Source organism: Podarcis vaucheri, assembly GCF_965113315.1.
Source record: "Podarcis vaucheri genome assembly, chromosome: 7".
Classification (NCBI taxonomy): Eukaryota; Metazoa; Chordata; class Lepidosauria; order Squamata; family Lacertidae; genus Podarcis; species Podarcis vaucheri.
The window spans coordinates 8,973,637-8,992,455 of record NC_138765.1 but is presented as its reverse complement, the minus strand read 5'-3'; the positions used below and the strand labels follow the sequence as shown (position 1 = coordinate 8,992,455).

The following is an 18,819-nucleotide window of genomic DNA, read 5'->3' as shown; positions in this document are numbered from 1 at the left end:
TAGACTCGTAATCTGGGGAACCGGGTTCGATTCCCCGCTCCTCCACCTGCAGCTGCTGGGTGACCTTGGGCCAGTCACACTTCTCTGAAGTCTCTCAGCCCCACTCACCTCACAGAGTGTTTGTTGTGGGGGAGGAAGGGAAAGGAGAATGTTAGCCGCTTTGAGACTCCTGAAGGGGAGTGATAAAGCAGGATATCAAATCCAAACTCCTCCTCCTCTTCTTAATGGTCCCATCCAACTCTACAATTCTATGGAATAAAAATAAAATCCAGAGGCAGGTTGGATTCAGAATCCTTAATTTCCTGTCCCACATCAGTCCCGGCACTAAGGGGTGGGGAACCTGCAGCTCTCAGTTTGGCTGAGCTCCCTTTAGCTGCAGCCAGCACAGACAGCTGCCAGGGATGACGGGAGTTGTACTCCAATGATATATGGACAGCAGCAGTTTCCCCATCCTTATTATAGAAAACAAGGCACAAGCCTGAAAATGCTCCTTAAATACTGGAACAGTCCTTGAAGTGGAAATGTTTTGAGACCCCTGCGGAAAAACCCCCCGCCACCTCTCGCAATTGGCTTATGATGGGAATTCCCAACAGAGCTCAATGAAGGATGAGTACACGCACAGAGAGAGCTTTAAGATAAAATATATTTATATATATATAAAATATATATAAAAGACACACGTACACGTAAAAAAAGGATATAAAAATATCTTGCAGAAATGATTGTTTCTCACAAACTGTGGAAAATAGGTGTGTAGCTGTAGTACCTGTTTGGGAAGTGTTGGGTTAGGAGACATTCAGATGGACAATCGAAACCCTCTGCTCAGATCCCATGGCAGCAGTGGGGGGGGAGGAACAGCGAGCCCATCCTTTTGCAGTAGGGAGGGGTATGATCCATGAGGTGCATCCCCTCCCCATTTCTTTGCAGCAAAACATGTTGATTGACACAAGCCTGGCCGCCCCAGCAGACAGCTGTTTTCAAATGGTGTACCATCCACACTCAGCAGAAAGCTTTGTGGGTACTGAGTGGTCCTGAAGCAGGATCCAGTTAGCATGGCCCCATTAAAAAAAAAGAGAGAGAAAGAAAACAAAAGCCAGAAATTTCTGCCCCAGAATTTCTGTCCTGTATAACTCCCTGCAGGGACGCGGGTGGCACTGTGGGTAAAACCTCAGCGCCTAGAACTTGCCGATCGTATGGTCGGCGGTTCGAATCCCTGCGGCGGGGTGAGCTCCCGTCGTTCGGTCCCAGCTCCTGCCCACCTAGCAGTTCGAAAGCACCCCTAAGTGCAAGTAGATAAATAGGTACCGCTTTATAGCGGGAAGGTAAACAGCGTTCCGTGCACTGCGCTGGTGCTGGCTCGCCAGAGCAGCTTCGTCACGCTGGCCACGTGACCTGGAAGTGTCTCCGGACAGCGCTGGCTCCCGGCCTCTTAAGTGAGATGAGCACGCAACCCCAGAGTCAGTCACGACTGGCCCGTACAGGCAGGGGTACCTTTACCTTTACCTTTACTCCCTGCACTGTTATCTAATGCTAAAAAGTCAGGGAGCTGCCTTAGGCCAATTCTGACCAAGAACAGCCTTCCAGGTATTACTGGACTACAACTGCCCATCATCCCTGACCACTGGCTGTACTGGCAGGGGCTGATGGGAGTTGTAGTCCAAAAGCCTTTGTTTGCAAAGGCTGGTCTCCACTGACTGGCTCTCCAGGGCTTCAGACAGAGGTTTCCCCTAGCCTTGCCTGAGAACTGGATGTGGGGCTATTTGCAATGCATTCTGCTACAGACCCCACCCTGACATAGAACAAGGTATCTGGAAGGAACACATTTGTGTCCTGTCCTTCCCACCTCACTCCAAAGCAGATCTATGGATGGAGGCCTTTTCACTTATGGAAGATTCCTCAGTCCCTGCACAAGGGTCTTGGATCTTGTGCTTTGCTCACTGTCTTAAAGTCTGCCACCAGCAACCTGGGTGCAGCGTGAGAAAAGGTTTTGGAAAACGTCAGCGAAAAGAAAAAAATAATTCTTCTCCTCTCAAGATGACAAGGAAACTGTTAAATATATAGGAAGGAGAGATGCCGCCAGCTTATAAAAAAATAAGGGGAAAGAACTGGTTTTTAAATGCCTTTTCTTCTAAAAAATACATTATTAAATATATTTATATATAATTTCTTCTCTGTCTAAAAATAAAAAAGGCAGACCACTTGCTGATTTTAGCATTCAGAGGAAACAGCCCCAGGGAAAGTTTGGGAGGAAACTCGAGTTTTCAAAGCAAATACTATTTTAAGGGGGTAATGTTTGGTCTGGCCCGACTGCATAACATTTCTATCTTTCAAGCTGGATTGACCCCCAACCTTGAGCGTCCCAGATTAATGTGTGGCTTCTGCTCCCAATCCCCCAACACAGGGGATCTCAAGGTGCAGCTAAAGCTAATTTTTACAGTGGCTTAAGTAAGAGACTGTATATCCACACCTGACACCTGCTCCCATGTGCCTTTAACGGCAGGACTAACTGCTGCAGGATCCAATCCCACAATTAACAAATGTGCTTCTTACGCTGTTCGTGCCCAGAGCAGCAGAGATCAGCCCAGAGTTAAAACGACGGAAAGCTATTCCATAGACAAAAGATGGGTCCAGGGGAGACATTCTAGCCAGGCTTCTCTCTGCCCTGGAGGACTGGAACAATGTCTGCATTGTTTTCTACCGCCAAAGCGTTTGACTTTGGAACAGGACAGTTCACCTCTCTAGGACAGCACTGAAAGACTAAAAGCCAGCGAGAAGCCAAGCTCGAATGACAATAGCCTCGCCACCCCAACCCTACCCAGGGAAAGAGTAGATGCCTAACTGCAACAGGAGACAAGCACTGGGACCTCGGATGTCCTTCCTGCCCCTCCGAAATGGGACTTGGGCTCAGACTAGCAGCTGGACCCGTTCCCTAGCACCATAGATGAGGGGAGAGGAAGGCTCTCCTTGTGGTGTAAGTCAGCTGACCTGTTTTGGACTACAACTCCCATCAGCCCCCTCTCAGGGATGCCAGGTGGACAAAGGGCAGTCTATATCAGGCACCCCCAAACTCGACCCTCCAGCTGTTTTGGGACTACAACTCCCATCATCCCTAGCTAACAGGACCAGTGGTCAGCGATGATGGGAATTGTAGTCCCAAAACATCTGGAGGGCCGAGTTTGGGGATACCTGGTCTATATGATGTGCTCCTTGCCCCAGTATCAACGAAAATCTCTAGCTTTCCAAGCAACTTGGTAGATGTTAGGTAGGTTTCTTCAAAAAGGCAGAAAGGCCATGAAGGTAGAAAACGCCCTCAACTCTGTGCCTGAATTTTAGGAGGGCTGGGGAGGGAGGAAAGAAACAAGGTGAATGGGCAACACCTCCAAGGGGAAGATAGTGCTTGCTGTTCGACTGGCAGCCACAAGGTGGCACTGGGGCTGCTGAACAGGCAGTTGTACACACCGGATAAAGGGGTCAGCGGTGTCCCAGTGCTGTGTTTTTTCCTTCTGTAGTGTTTGCAAAAAAAAAGATGTGCAGCAGCAGCACAGACTGCAGGGGCTCACCCAGGTTTCCCTTTTCAAGGCACTTGTAGCATCCTGTCTGGACCAGGTGGAGACCAAGGATAGCAGGTTTAAAATATCGTTCGGCGGGCAAGCGAGGACTCTGCGACACACCTCGTGGGTGCTTACAAGTCCAGAGGCTCCTCCACCGGTACAGACTGCAGCTGGGTCAGCACCTTCTCGTCCGAGTCCAGAGCCTCGGGGCCCATCGGGTCTCCCCCAGAAGCGTCCAGCAAGAGGCCCTCTCCCTCTGGGAGACGCAGAAGACCGCCCTGCACCTCCATAGAGTTTTTGTCCATCTCAAACAGCCCCTCGGCACCGGTCCCTTGGAGGTCCATGCCCACCGCGCTGGGCCAAACCACCTGCTGCTGAGACATGGCCAGGCCGTCGGGCTGGGAGAAATTTGAAAGCAGGCCAGCTTGGCCAGAGTCCGTGCCGAAAGCCAAGTCGGCTGGCCCGGTGCTGTCGGGCACCGAGAGCGGGGAGACTCCAGGAGGGAGCACGGAAGCACCCCCCGAGAGCAACACGCTGCCGCCTTCGCCGCCCCCCAGAGTAGCCGGTGCCATCACGGTCGCCACTTCCTGCTTGATGGGCAGGGCCAGAGTCGGGGTGGCCTGGGCTGAGAGAATGGGCGTCATCAGCATGCCAGCCGGGAAGGTGGCCGTCAGGATCAGCTTCCCCTGCTGCAAAGCCATTCCGGTGACAATGGTGCTGCTCCCCGTTGCCGGGTTGGTCAGGAGGATGTTGCCTAAGTTGGAGAGGAAACGGGGAAAATCTTAATAAAAATAATAATAATTTATTATTTATACCCCGCCCATCTGGCTGAGTTTCCCCAGCCACTCTGGGCGGCTTCCAATCAAGTGTTAAAAACAATACAGCGTTAAATATTAAAAACTTCCCTAAACAGGGCTGCCTTCAAATGTCTTTTAAAAAGAAGATAGCTGCTTATTTCCTTCACATCTGAAGGGAGGGCGTTCCACAGGGCGGGTGCCACCACCGAGAAGGCCCTCTGCCTGGCTCCCTGTCACCTCACTTCTCGCAGTGAGGGAACCGCCAAAAGGCCCTCGGTGCTGGATCTCAGTGTCTCGGCTGAACGATGGGGGTGCAGACACTCCTTAAGCAAAGGAAGGGACACAGAGCCCCCATTTCCTCTCCCCCCCCCCACCCACCCAAATCAGCAAACATCTCCAAGGCGGTCCCTACTCTCCAAGAGAGCCAATGAGGTGGAGTGGTTGGACTAGGGCCTGACAGAGACCAGGGTTCAAATCCCAACGCTGATATGAAGCTGATTGGGTGACCCTGGGCCAGTCACTGTCTCTTAGCCTACCCTACCCCAGAGGGTTGTTGTGAGGATAAAACAAGGAGTGGGAAAACCATGTGCACCACCTTGATCTCCTTGGAGGAAAAGTGGGATAGAAACAAATACATAATAATTAACTAGACAAAAATATTGCTTCGCAACGTTGGAGAAATTGTGGGAATGAAGGAACATTTATACACATGTGGTGGAAATGCCCATTGATTAAGAACTTGTGGCTAAAAATATTTCAGGAAATGGAACAAATTACATCTCAATCGATCAATTTAGATCCCCAAATAGCATTGCTTTCTATACTTGCAGATGAAGCACAAAATCTTAGAGACAGAGACTTAATTGTGCATCTTATAAGTGCAGCACGTCTTGCTGTTGCTGGACACTGGAGGACATTAAATGTGAACCTATATGAAGTTTGGTATGCTTATGTCTGGGAATTAGAAAAGTTATCAGAAAGGGTACATGAAAGAAAACAACATGAGAAACTACATAACTTTTACATAACATAGTCCTCCTTTATTACCTATGCATCAAAGAAAGAACATGCATTTAAACCACGTACATGCATTTAAACCACATTTAACCCTACGTACTTCTCTTCCTCCCCCATTTTATCGCTCACAACAATTCTGCGAGTGAATTATTGGCCCAAGATCACCAAGTTTCTTGGCTGGGAGGGGATTCGAACCCTGGCCTCCCAGGTCCTAGTCCAGCACCACTCTAAATGTATGGCACAAACGGGGCCCCAGAGTCCTTGATTCAGCCCTGCTTGAATTCTTTTTGAAACCTCCCTGGCCACCCTCTGCCCAAAGCACATACCTGGCGCGGTGCCCGGGATCTGCAGCGTGGTCATGCCCACGTTGGCGTTGATGAGGTGCACGTTGCTCTGGCCAAGGCTTCCTCCCGCCGACACTGCCAACTGTGGTGCCCCTGCCATGGCCCCCACTTTGATGGGGGTGCCGCCAGCGGTCAGGATTTGGATGGGGCTGCCCATGCCCTGCTGCAGGGTGACCACCTGGGAGGTTGGCACAACTTGGGGCAGAGAGATAATCTGGGAGCCCTGGGCCACTTGGGGGAGCGAGACGAGCTGGGGGGCAGATGCCCCTTGCGGGACGGCGTAGATCTGCGTCGGGGACACAGGCACCATTTGGGACGGGGAGAGCACCTGGGTCCCAGAGACAGGCTGGGAGAGCGGCACCACCTGGGAAGGGGGCGAGACTTGGGCGATGGGGACCAGGGATGGGGCAGGGACGTGGAGAACAGCGGCCTGGGGTGGTGAGGGGCCTGGCATGGAAAGCAGCGGCGTGGCTGTGGTAGTCTGGGAAGACTGGGCCATCTGCCCACCGACCGTGGCTGCGGTCACCTGGGGAGCTGGCAGGGCTTGGGCACCAGGGGCCAACTTGGCTAGAGGAACCATCTGAGGACTAGATGTGGCTGATGGCTGAGGTGCTGGGGGCAGCTGCTGCGCAGCCGCGGGGGCTTCTTCGTTTGATGGGACCACTTGCGGCATGGCAACAGCCGCCAGCAGGGGCCCCTTGTGGTTGGAGAGGAGCGTGGCAGCGTCGCGGACAGGCAACAGGGGTGGGGCGGACCCTTGCCCCTCTTCCAGCTTGACCTCGACGCCAAACGCCAGGGCCTCTGCCGCTTCCGACTTCACTTCCCCCTGAAGCGCGGCAGCCGGGCTGAGAATGACGGTGGCCGGGGCAAGGGGTTCCTGGCCTCCTGGCTTGTTGGCCTCCTGGCTGCCGGGTGGGCCTGGGGGCTTGCCACCCAGCAGGGGGCTGGATCCGTTGAGGAGGATGGGCGGGCTGGGCGCTGCCACGGGGCTGAGGGTGATGGTCTGGTTGTCGCCAAGAGCCAAGCCGTTCAGAATGACGCCTCCGCTGGGAGTCTGGATGACGGAGCCGCCATTCAGCAGCATGGTCGGGGAGCTAGCGGTGATAAAGTTGCCGTTGAGGAGGATGGAAGAGGCGCTGGAGCAAGCGGCTGGCAGGAACAGGCTGTTGGGGGTCGGCATCCCTTCGGGGGTTGCAGAAATCCCCATGGACGTTTCGGTTTCTTCGGTGCCGTGGCTGGACTCGTCCTCCGTACTGGGGTTCCCGTCAGACTCGCTGTAAAGGAGAAGAGGTTGAGGATGATGTAGTAGTAGTAGTAGTAGTAATAATAATAATAATAATAATAATAATAAAAATAAAAATAAATTTTATTTATACCCCGCCCTGCCCGGCCAGAGCTGGGCTCAGGGCGGTTAACACCAGTAAAATGACAGTAAAAACATAATTGGGGGGCGGGACCAATTTTAAATACAGGTTGAAATGCAATTTTAAATGCAGCCTCATTTTAAAAGTCAAAACCATAAGGGGAGGGAAACATAAGGGTCAGACTGAGTCCAAACCAAAGGCCAGGCGGAACAGCTCCGTCTTGCAGGCCTTGCGGAAAGATGTCAAGTCCCACAGGGCCCTGGTCTCTTGTGACAGAGCGTTCCACCAAGTCGGGGCCAGTCCTGAAAAGGCCCTGGCCCTAGTTGAGACCAATCTAACCACCTTACGACTTAAGACCTCCAAAATGTTGTCATTTGTGGACCTTAAGGTCCTCCGTGGGGCATGCCAGGAGAGGTGGTCCCGTAAGTACGTAGGTCCTAGGCCGTGGTTGCCACAGTGAACTGTCTCTGAATAACAGTTGTTGGGAATCTCAGGGATGGGGGGAGAAGTGCTCTTGCGCTCAAATTCTGCGCATGGTCACCTGATCAGCCACCGTTAGAACAGGATATTGGACTAGATAGGCCACTGAGTTTCTCCTCTATGAACTGGTCTAATCCACAACAACAACAACTGTTTATTACTTATGTCCTGCCCATCTGACCAGGTTCCCCCAGCCACTCTGTTCAAACAGAATATAAAAAAAACACACACAACAAAACACCAGACAATAAAAACTTTCTCTTTTACAGAGCTGCCTTCAGATGCCTTCTAAAAGTTGTATGGTTCTTTATCTCCTTGACATCTGATGGTATGGCGTTCCACAGGGAGGGCGCCACCACCGAGAAGGCCCTCTGCCTGATTCCCTGTAATTTCACTTCTCTCAGTGAGGGAACCACCAGAAGGCCCTCGGCGCTGGACGTCAGGGTCCAGGCTGAATGATGGGGGTGGAGATGCTCCTTCAAGTATACACGGTCAAAGCCATTTAGGGCTTTAAAGGCCAGCACCAACACTTTGAATTGTACTCGGAAACCTACAGGGAGCAGCCATCGTTATAGCCTGTGGCAGGGAATCCCGCAAGTTATTTATGCATTGCATGAAATACTTCCTTGTATCTGCCCTGAATCTCTGAAAACCTCCAGTGGTGCAGATTCCCTGCACAAAAATGCTGGTATTGTCTGGGGCAGTGTTCAAAATTAGTCAGGTGCTGGGTGCATTTTGCACCTGGCTATTGGTCGCTATTGGGATGCGGGTGGTGCTGTGGGTTAAACCACAGAGCCTAGGACTTGCCGATCAGAAGATTGGCGGTTCGAATCCCCGCGACGGGATGAGCTCCCGTTGCTCGGTCCCTGCTCCTGCCAACCTAGCAGTTCCAAAGCACGTCAAAGTGCAAGCAGATAAATAGGTACCACTCTGGAGGGAAGGTAAACGGCATTTCCGTGCGCTGCTCTGGTTCGCCAGAAGCGGCTTAGTCATGCTGGCCACATGATCCAGAAGCTGTACGCCGGCTCCCTCGGCCAATAAAGCGAGATGAGTGCCGCAACCCCAGAGTCGGTCATGACTGGACCTAATGGTCAGGGATCCCTTTGCCTTACTGGTCGCTAGTGACCAAGTGAAGATACCTGGGCACCAGGATGGCATCTGGCGCCTCCGCCATGTGGAGGTGCATGCCTAAGGATCATTGGATCTGGACTGTTTTCGCACACCAGCAACACATCCTGTAGAATTCTATCAGTTATATTTTTATCTGCACAATCAGAATGAATTTCAGGAACCAAAATGCGTTCTCTGTGCAGCTTGAACAGGAGGAGAGAACAACCTTCTAGTTAATTGTCGTCACCTGTCTTAACATACCCTACCCCATGGCCCTGCTCATGGTTGTGCAGAATATTCCTGCGTTTTGAATGGTCCGTGTCATCATTAAGAAAAAGAGGTTGGAACAGGCCAATATATACAGTGGTGCCTCGCAAGACAAAAAGAATCCGTTCTGTGATTCTCTTCGTCTAGCGGTTTTTTCGTCTTGCGAAGCAAGCCCATTGAAGGATTAGCGGATTAGCGGCTTTTAGCGGCTTATCTGCTGATCGGATCAGCTGATAAGCGGTTTAGCGGCTTAGAAAAAGGGGGGGAGGGAAAAAACCCGCAGGAACTCGCAAGACATTGTTGTCTTGCGAAGCAAGCCCATAGGAGATTCGTTTTGCGAAGCACCTCCAAAACGGGAAACTCTTTCGTCTAGCGAGTTTTCCGTCTTGCGAGGCATTCGTCTTGCGGGGCACCACTGTATGTGGACTATTTCTGGATCAAGTGACTTTTCTTGTTTAAGTTTTCCAAGTTCTTAACCTAGCTCAAGGCGGTCATCTGAACTAGCAAAATGCAGTCACATGTTGAACATACAACATAAAAACAAGATTACGAGGAATCTCTTGGACTTCCCTCCTCCCCTTTGTGGGTCCTATTGTTAATCATTTCCTCCATTTTTTTAGAATAATCCAAATCTTTTCTCTCTCCATTGTATCCAAAATTCCCTATTTAACTATAAGTGCTATTCCAATCCTACTAATGATTTTAACTGTTTACAGTGGTCTTTAAGATAAGTTATAAATTTCCCCCATTCCTTATTAAAATTTTGGTCTTCCTGATTTCTGATTCTTCCGGTCATTTTAGCCATTTCGGCATAATCCATCAACTTGACCTTGCCATTCTTCTCTTGCAAAATGTTTAACTGAGAATCAATCACAGCCAGTCCATCATTTGAAAAAGAAAACTTTGGAGACGCTTTGCCTCAAAATGGCAGCTAGGCGTTCCGTTTTGAAAACTGGTTTAAAGAGCAATTTGATGCCTAGCTTATACAGTGGTGCCCCGCAAGACGAATGCCTCGCAAGACGGAAAACTCGCTAGACGAAAGAGTTTTCCGTTTTGGAGGTGCTTCGCAAAACGAATCTCCTATGGGCTTGCTTTGCAAGACGAAAATGTCTTGCGAGTTCCTGCGGGTTTTCCCCCCTCCCCCCTTTTTCTAAGCCGCTAAAAGCCGCTAATAGCGCCAATCCTCTAATCCGTCAATGGGCTTGCTTCGCAAGACAAAAAAACCGCTAGACGAAGAGAATCACAGAACGGATTCTTTTCGTCTTGCGAGGCACCACTGTATATCTGAGTTTCTAGCCCTGGCCAGGGGGGAAGCCTCTTTGAATTATTTTCTTTGAATGGATCGTGGGAGCCCCCAACTGCAGCATAACAAGCCCAAACCCCTGATTTACTGTGGGGAAGGGTTGTAGCTCAATGCTTAGAGCACCCGCCTTGCAAGCAGAAGGTTGCAGGTTCAAATCCAGTTAAAAAGACCAGGTAGCAGGGAATGGGAAAGTCCCTGGAGAGCCGGTGGTATTCAGTGTACAGTATATGTTTCTGAGTAGAAAGGACTGAGAAATAGATCTTTAGTTGGAGAGTGAAGGCAGGAGTCTGGGCTCCTTGGGCAAGGTAATTTCCACCCTCAGCCCAAGGAAATTCAAAGCCAAGGGATTCACATTTCACAACAAAGGGGATGAGCTTGGCGCCTTCCACGTTGCTGCAAAGTGCAGCTAACTGGAGGCAAAGTTTTTCCTCCCAGGAGAGAAGGGGGGGGGAGAGGAGAGAGAGCGCCAGCTGCAGGAACATCTGGAGTAGCCAGCTTGGCTGTTCCCCACCCCCTGAACAGTCTGCAATAGAAGAATGAACTAGAACTTTCTCAAACTCAAGTGGTTTCTCCCTTTTGTTTGCAGAGGGGAAGGCAGAGGCAGACACACAAAAAATCCTCCGTGCCCAGGAACAGCTAGAAGAGAAAAGCCCTCTTCACTCTCCTGGGTGCACCCTGCTCTGGAAGCACCCAAAATGTGGTGGGGGGGGGGAGGAGAGAGAAACCAGGGAGGGGAAAAGCTCTGTCTGCAGGGTTCAGGTCTCCCACCTCCTCATTCCTTCCTTACAGCCCCATCCAACACATATTTATTCGAAAGTAAGGCAGTGGTGTTACCCAGGGGTTCCCAAAGCGGGGAGGGGGATTACCCAGGGGGCAGTAAAAGGCCAGGGGGTGGCAGGGGGGCACTGGAGGTGTAAATGGCTATCAGACTTTGAAAAGCTGGTATCAGCAAATCTTGTTGAATTAAGTAAACTAAGCGATTTGAACAGGACGTTTAATAACTGTTTGGAATTTTATTGCATTATTATCTTCCATTTTCTGGGTCATGCGAATCGCTATTCTGAATAATGCTTTTTACAGGGAATTATTTTTCTTTCTTTCTTTATTTATACCCCGTCCACCTAGCTGGGTTTCACCTAAAAATACATTAAAACATCAGTCATTAAAAACTTCCCTAGGGCTTGCCAATCAGAAGGTTGGCGGTTCGAATCCCTGCGACGGGGTGAGCTCCCGTTGCTCAGTTCCTGCTCCTGCCAACCTAGCAGTTTGAAAGGACATCAAAGTGCAAGTAGATAAATAGGTACCACTCCGGCGGGAAGGTAAACGGCGTTTCCGTGCGCTGCTCTGGTTCGCCAGAAGCGGCTTAGTCATGCTGGTCACATGACCCGGAAGCTGTACGCCGGCTCCCTCGGCCAATAAAGCGAGATGAGTGCCGCAACCCCAGAGTCGGCCACGACTGGACCTAACGGTCAGGGGTCCCTTTACCTTTTAGGGGGCACCAGGCAGGATTAAGCCTTCCGTAGCCCACTTTGTGGATTGTGCAAATACAAGGCTGTTCCTGTGTCTGGGGCAGCCTGTCTCAGCACTCTCACACAGAAGACAAGAGTTGAAATTGAGAGTAGCTTGTGGGTTTTGCAAAGCCTTGGCCACACCTCGCTCTTCTTGGTTTGGCTAGAACTGGAGAAGATGTAACTGATGTTACCCCTCTTTCTTAGCACCCGGAGTTTAGTAATTCCTTACAATATGCCACATTTATTTCCCAGCCTCTGTAAAAGTGGTTGTTCCTTTTGCTGGAAGTTACTTTCGACAACCTTTTTTCCAGGCAGTGGGAAAGGAGTTTGCAATGCGTGCGGCGGAAATCGGGTGTCTCCCAATCTGCCAATGGTCAGGCATGATGGGTATTGTAGTTTCTGGAAGGCCCTATGACAATACCCATCATGCTGGCTGAGACGAATTGAAGCCAGAATCCCAAAACATATGGAAGGCACCAGCCTGGCTACCCCTACCCTAGAAGGACAGGAACGTTGTAAAGGGTCCATTAGAGACCTATAAAACTTCGAGAGGGGTCTCCCAGCAGGCTCATTCTCTCTTCCTGGGAGTGCTTACTATAAACTGAGAAGCACATGTGATTCAGGAATTTCTCCATCACCCTAGACTTCTTCTGAAACTTGGGAGGACCTTGAACTAAGAATAGGTGGCATCAATGTCTCCCAAAAGCCCATCCAGAGGAAATAGGTATTCTATGGGGGGTTGGAGTCAAGTGTCTAGATGATGTTGGTTTTTCCGTGAAGACCCCAAAGTCCCCTTCAGAACTTCAAGATCCCTTTAAGGAGAGTTGGGGGTCTGCCCCCTAATTATCAGTACGAGGTCTTTAAGAATATTAGAAAAGCCCAGCTGGTTCTGACCCACATCCAGGTCCAATCCTAAACCCATTTCTTCAAGAGTAAGCTCCAACTTTAATGGGACTTACTTGGGGTCTGCTGCAGTCCTAGTTGGGCTGCATCCTGCTTCCCAACAGTGCAGAGAGAATAATTGGGTGCACTCTTCTAACCTTGGATCAAATCTATGCTTTCAGGTGTTATAAGAAAGCTGCAGAGATAGTGCAGGATAGTACGCACCCCGGAAATGATCTCTTTCAGCTTCTGCCTTCTGGAAGAAGGTAAAGGGACCCCTGACCATTAGGTCCATTCGTGACCGACTCTGGGGTTGCGGCGCTCATCTCGTTTTACTGGCCGGGGAGCTGGCGTACAGCTTCCAGGTCATGTGGCCAGCATGACTTAAGCTGCTTCTGGCGAACCAGAGCAGCGCACGGAAACGCCGTTTACCTTCCCGCCAGAGCGGTAGCTATTTATCAACTTCCACTGGCGTGCTTTCGAACTGCTAGGTTGGCAGGAGCTGGGACCTAGCAACGGGAGCTCACTCCGTCGCAGGGATTCGAACCACCGACCTTCTGATCGGCAAGTCCTAGGCTCTGTGGTTTAACCCACAGCACCGGGTTATAAAGACTAGGACTAGCCGCCTGAGAAACAGTTTCTATCCAAATGCGATTTTGGTTTTAAACACAGTGTAAGGTAGTCTCTATGGGGAGTATATTGTATTTATTTATGGGGTATCAGAGTTTTTAGGGGGTCAAAAAGGCTGGGATAGCAGGCTTGTTGGTTTTTGCATGTCTGATGTTGATTTTTTCAATTTCGTTGTTCTGTATGGGACAACGACAATAAAGATTACCGTATTGTATTGTATCTGGCTAAGAATCAGGCCAGGGAGGCAGCAGTCACCCCGCTCCCTCCCCGCAACCGGTAGGCTGCTCTTGCCCATGCAGGTTCCACTTCTCTTTCCTGCGCAGCAGTGCGCGCGCGATTGCGCCCCGAGAGAGTGTGGCGCTGCGCTCTGCCCATGCCCCGGGGCCGCTCACCTCTTGCTGGGCGTGCCGGCGCCTCCTCCCCCGGCTCCTCCTCCTCCTCCTCCGCTGCGGTCGCGCTGCCGTCGGTTCTTGAACCAGTTGCTGACCTGCGTGAGCGACAGGCCGGTGTCCTGGGCCAGGCGCCGCTTCTGCTCGGGGCTCGGGTAGCGGCTGCGCCCGTACGAGTCGCGCAGGGCTGCCCGCGAGCGCCGCTTGAAGCAGTACACCGTCTCCTCGCCGTCCCAGATGGTGCTGGGCAGCGGGAACTTCTTGCGCAGCCGGTACTTGTCGACGGCGCCCAGAGCCCGGCCCCGGGCAGCTTCGGCCTCCCGGTAGCGGGCGCGCAGGTACAGGTCCTGCAGGAACGGGTGGTGCGGCGCGCCGAAGGGCCGGCTCTGCACCAGGCGGTAGAGCTCGGCGAAGTCGCCGCGCTGGAAGGCCAGCAGCGCGCGCGCCTTGGCCAGGCTCTCGCCCGCCTGCGCCTCCAGGCACGGCGCCTCGGCGTCGGGCGGCAGCGAGCCCAGGAAGCGGCCCAGCCGGCCGGGGTCGCCCGCCTGCAGCAGCGCCTCGCACACGCACGAGACCTGCTCCGCCGAGAAGCGCGGCGAGCGCGGAGGATCGGGCGCGGCGGAGGCCAGCCCCGCGCTTGGAGAGGGCGCAGCAGCCGTCGCCAAAGCCGATCCTCCTGCTCCACCGCCGTCCTCTGGCTCTCGGCCGGGAGGAGCCTGCGGCGACGGGGCGGGCGCCGAAGTTGGCAGAAGTTGGCGCGCCTCCTCGGCAGCGCCTTCGCCCTCCTGCTGCCTCTGCTCTCCTCCGGCGGCGGGGGCGCGCCGCCCTCCCCGGCCGGGGGGCTCGGCGGGGCCCGCGGGGAAGGAGGCCATGTTCGCGGCGCGCGGGATCGCGGCCCCCCTCGCCCGCCTCCGGCCCGCTCCCCTCCCCCTGCGCGCTGCCCTAGCCGTGCGGGTCTCCTCCCCCTGCGCCGCCGTCCCCTTTCCACATCCTAGGAGCCGCGGTCCGCCTCCCGCCCCAGGGCCGCGGCGCGGCTCCCAGCCCGGGCTGGCCTCCGCCTCCTGGGACGCGCGCCCACCCCCGCGGCCCCCCAAACTTCGGAGCAACTCTCCAGACGCTTCTCCCCCGCCTCGGTCTCCCTCCTTTCCACTTCTCTTCCCCCCTTCCTCCCTCTTTCTTTCTCTTTCTCTCCCACCCGCCTTTCCCTCTATTAACTTTCCTTTCCCCTCCCTCCCTTCGTCCTTCCTACTTTTACTCCTGGGCTCCTCCTCCCTTTGCGCAGCCACAAATCAATCTCTCTCTTTTTTCCCCTCTCTCTCTTCTTTGCTCAGACGCAAAAAAGCGCCGCTTTTTGGAAATCCGGACTGCCTTCCCCGCTGAAACGATACTTTAAAAAAGGAAGAACCCACTGGCTCTTATTTCTGTTTAAAGCAGTAGATCCCGAACTCTTTTGGCCCACTGCCCCCTTGGTTCCACAAGCACATCCCCCAGTGTCCCCTATGCTTACTCTATAGAAAGCATTACAGGGGTTAACACGGCTCGCTAAGGAAGATATTAATAGAATTCTGCATTTGGGGGGGACCCTAACGGTCATCTAGTCTAACACCATGCAGTGCAAGAATTTCAACTATACAGTGGTACCTCGGGTTAAGAACCTAACTCGTTCCGGAGGTCCGTTCTTAACCCGAAACTGTTCTTAACCTGAAGCACCACTTTAGCTAATGGGGCCTCCCACTTCTGCACGATTTCTGTTCTCATCCTGAAGCAAAGTTCTTAACCCGAGGTACTATTTTTGGGTTAGTGGAGTCTATAACCTGAAGCGTCTGTAACCTGAAGCGTCTGTAACCCGAGGTACCACTGTAAAGCATCAGGGACAGTTGCAACACAATACAGTGGTGCCTCGCAAGACGAAATTAATCCGTTCCGCAAGTCTCTTCGTCTTGCGGTTTTTTCGTCTTGCAAGGCATGGCTATTCGTCTTGCGGAACGACTCAAAAAACGGAAAACTTTCGTCTTGCGCATTTTTCGTCTTGCAAGGCATTCGTCTTGCGAGGTACCACTGTAAAATTCAAAACAGCGATTAGTTGCACATTCATTCAAAATCCATGTAAAACTACAGTGGTACCTCAGGTTACAGACGCTTCAGGTTACAGACTCAGCGAACCCAGAAATAGTGTTTCAGGTTAAGAACTTTGTTTCAGGATGAGAACAGAAATCGTGCTCCGGCGGCAGCAGCAGGAGGCCCCATTAGCTAAAGTGGTGCTTCAGGTTAAGAACAGTTTCAGGTTAAGTACGGACCTCCGGAACGAATTAAGTACCATATTTTTTGCACCATAACACTCACTTTTTTTCCTCCTAGAAAGTAAGGGGAAATGTCTGTGCGTGTTATGGAGGAAATGCCTACGGGTGGCATGCCTACGGATTTTCCTCCTCTAAAAACTATGTTACAGATAGGTAGCCGTGTTGGTCTGCCATAGTCAAAATAAAAAAAAATTCCTTACAGTAGCACCTTAAAGACCAACTAAGTTAGTTCTTGGTATGAGCTTTTGTGTGCATGCACACTTCTTCAGATACACTGAAACAGAAGTTGCCAGATCCTTCTATATAGTGAGAAGGTGGGGAGGGGTATTACTCAGAAGGGTGGTGGGAATGGGAGATTGGCAGATAGCTGAGATGAGCCTGTTGACGACTCTTAACGACTGCAATAGGTCTTACAGGAAAAGGCAAGGGGTTAGAAGGTGAGAAATGGCTTAGTCATGTGTAATGGGATAAGAATCCAATGTCGTCAACAGGCTCATCTCAGCTACCTGCCAATCTCCCATTCCCACCACCCTTCTGAGAAATACCCCTCCCCACCTTCTCACTATATAGAAGGGTCTGGCAACTTCTGTTTCAGTGTATCTGAAGAAGTGTGCATGCACACGAAAGCTCATACCAAGAACTAACTTAGTTGGTCTTTAAGGTGCTACTGGAAGGAATTTTTTTTATTAAAAACTATGTGCGTGTTATGGTTGGGTGCGTGTTATAGAGCGAAAAATACGGTACTTAACCTGAGGTACCACTGTACTCAGTTTAATTCAGGGGTTGGCAAACCACGGTCCGGGGGCCAGATGCGGCCCCCCCAGGCTCATAGATCCGGCCCACAGACCCTGCTCGGTCAGTCCCTGCATGCTGTGGACGCCTCGCTGTGCGGGGACTGACTTCCACGATGCTGGCATGGCTTCTGGGCGGGGCGGCGACGCTGGCGCGGAGTCGTGTTGGCTGCAGGAAGCTTCAGCGGGGCTTCAGCCAGAGCTTGGCGGGCCTGCTGGCCCCGCGCCTGGTGCCCGACGCAGCGCTGCTGCTGGTGGCGCGCTCGGTGGCATGGCTGTCAGTGTTTCCCTTTTTAAAAGGGAAATTCCCTTATTCCGAATAGGATTCCTCGCAAGAAAAGGGAAAAGTTGACAGCTATGTGTGGCTGCGCTGCAGCAGCTGGAGGGCCAGGTGCGCACCGCCTACGCGGTGCTCTGCCTGCGCTGCCTACCCGCTGACCTTGGCACCTGATGATGGGGATGGGCTGATGGAGCGGCTGCTGCCCGTCAACAACGCCGGTGAGTGGGCGGCGCCAAGACGCGCTCCTGAGCGCGTGCAGAGTGTGGGAAAATGATTGCTTGTACATAAGAGCATGAGCAGAGTTCTGATTATTGCAGAGTGATTTTACAGCACGAGATATTGCTAAGAGCATGATGAACACGTGAACACCTCATGCTAGACTAAATGATTGGCTCACGTAGCATAACACTCTCTTTGTCTGTGTGGGCAAGGGCAAGGTTGCATTCCTTTGATTGTTACTTTTGAGTACCAGGCAGAACAAGCGCAGTGCTGGAGGAGAGAGGATGAATTATTTTCACTGGACACAATAAACATTGCACGGCAAAAGCCAAAGCTTTTTCTTCAAGTCATCTTGGTGTGAGACTGATTTTCTTACTGATGTCGAGCTGGAACTCGACATTTGGTGCCCCGTGTGACTACCTTTGGACTCCACGTTGTTTCTCATCGTTCAGCGCTCACCACACGTCTTTCATCCGCTATGGATCCCGGTGAGTGCTCCCTTGGTACCCCGTGTATGTGATTCTGGACTACGTTAAGGACTTATCAGCACTTATCTCGCCCGGCAAGGGCTGCAGACGCGTCGTTCATCCACCTAGTGGATCCCTGGTGAGTGCTCCCGACCCCCCCCCCTTTCTTTTGCCATTATGGGGCAGTCTCTCTCTCCACCACAGAAAAAGTTTTTTGAAGACCTTAAATTTCTCTTGGCCAGCAACAGCCTCATTGTCTCAGATGCTGATATCGTGTCTCTTATAGAAGCATTGGATATTCACTGTCCCTGGTTTCCTCAGCATGGGAATTATAGTTTAAAAGACTGGGAAAGGATAGGACAATTTTTCCAAAACCATCCTCAGATTGATGTCAGAGTTTTGCATGCCTGGTCTGAAGTTTACACAGCAATGTCCAGTTTGACTCCAGCCAATCTCCTTTTGGCTGCAGCATCTGTTTCTTTGCCTGCCGACTTTCCCTTGATATATCCAGCATTGCCGCCTTCTGCTGTATATGCCCCACCAAAGGCTCCTGTCGTCCCTCCTCTGCATTCTTCGCATTCCACACCCCCCATTTACACTCCTCTCCAAGAAGAGATTCTTTGTACTGCAGCTCCGTTGCTGCCTTTTGATTCTGATACTCCAAATCTCTTTCCTGTGATTGCTCCTGCACCCTCAGCCCCCCTCATGCTGACCCAAACTGATGTTATCGATGGGCTGACGGGAGGAGGCAATTTTCTTCCTATTGCCCAACAGTTGGCCCTTGATCCTATGTATTGGGCAGCCACCACAGCCTCAGCCCAAGAGGCTTTGGCCTCTGTCCCTGATGACAAGACTGAGCGCAATGGCCGATGGGGCAGCGTCAGACAGGGTCCTACAAAGCCCTATGGACAATTTGTTGATCGCTTGTATAATACCTTCAAGCGGCAAGTTCAGGACCTGGCAGCACAAGAACTGACTGTACGCCAGCTTGCGTTTGCTGATGCAAATGAGGACTATAAGCAAGCGCTGCACCTTCTAATGGCAACATCAAATATAGCCATTGCTGATATGCTTAAAGCCTGCCAGTCAGTGGGCACTGCTAGCCACGGCCTGCTAG

The 18,819-nt window shown here is 52.0% G+C and overlaps 1 protein-coding gene across 2 annotated transcripts; it reads right to left on the bottom strand.

Moving 5' to 3' along the window:
• Positions 1-629: 629 nt before the first annotated feature.
• Positions 630-14,649, bottom strand: SIX5 (SIX homeobox 5). 2 transcript variants are annotated; one of them, XR_014221716.1, is made up of 4 exons: positions 13,649-14,649; positions 5,692-6,983; positions 1,510-4,305; positions 630-1,117 (listed from the first exon to the last, which is right to left on the bottom strand). XR_014221716.1 is itself a non-coding variant. In XM_082230989.1 (3 exons), exons 1-3 carry the CDS (start codon positions 14,515-14,517, stop codon positions 3,683-3,685), a joined length of 2,784 nt encoding a protein of 927 aa, XP_082087115.1. In that variant the 5' UTR covers positions 14,518-14,649; the 3' UTR covers positions 630-3,682. The 2 variants fall into 2 exon arrangements, 1 of the variants encoding a protein (XP_082087115.1); XM_082230989.1 differs by having other exon boundaries at positions 630-4,305.
• Positions 14,650-18,819: the final 4,170 nt, after the last annotated feature.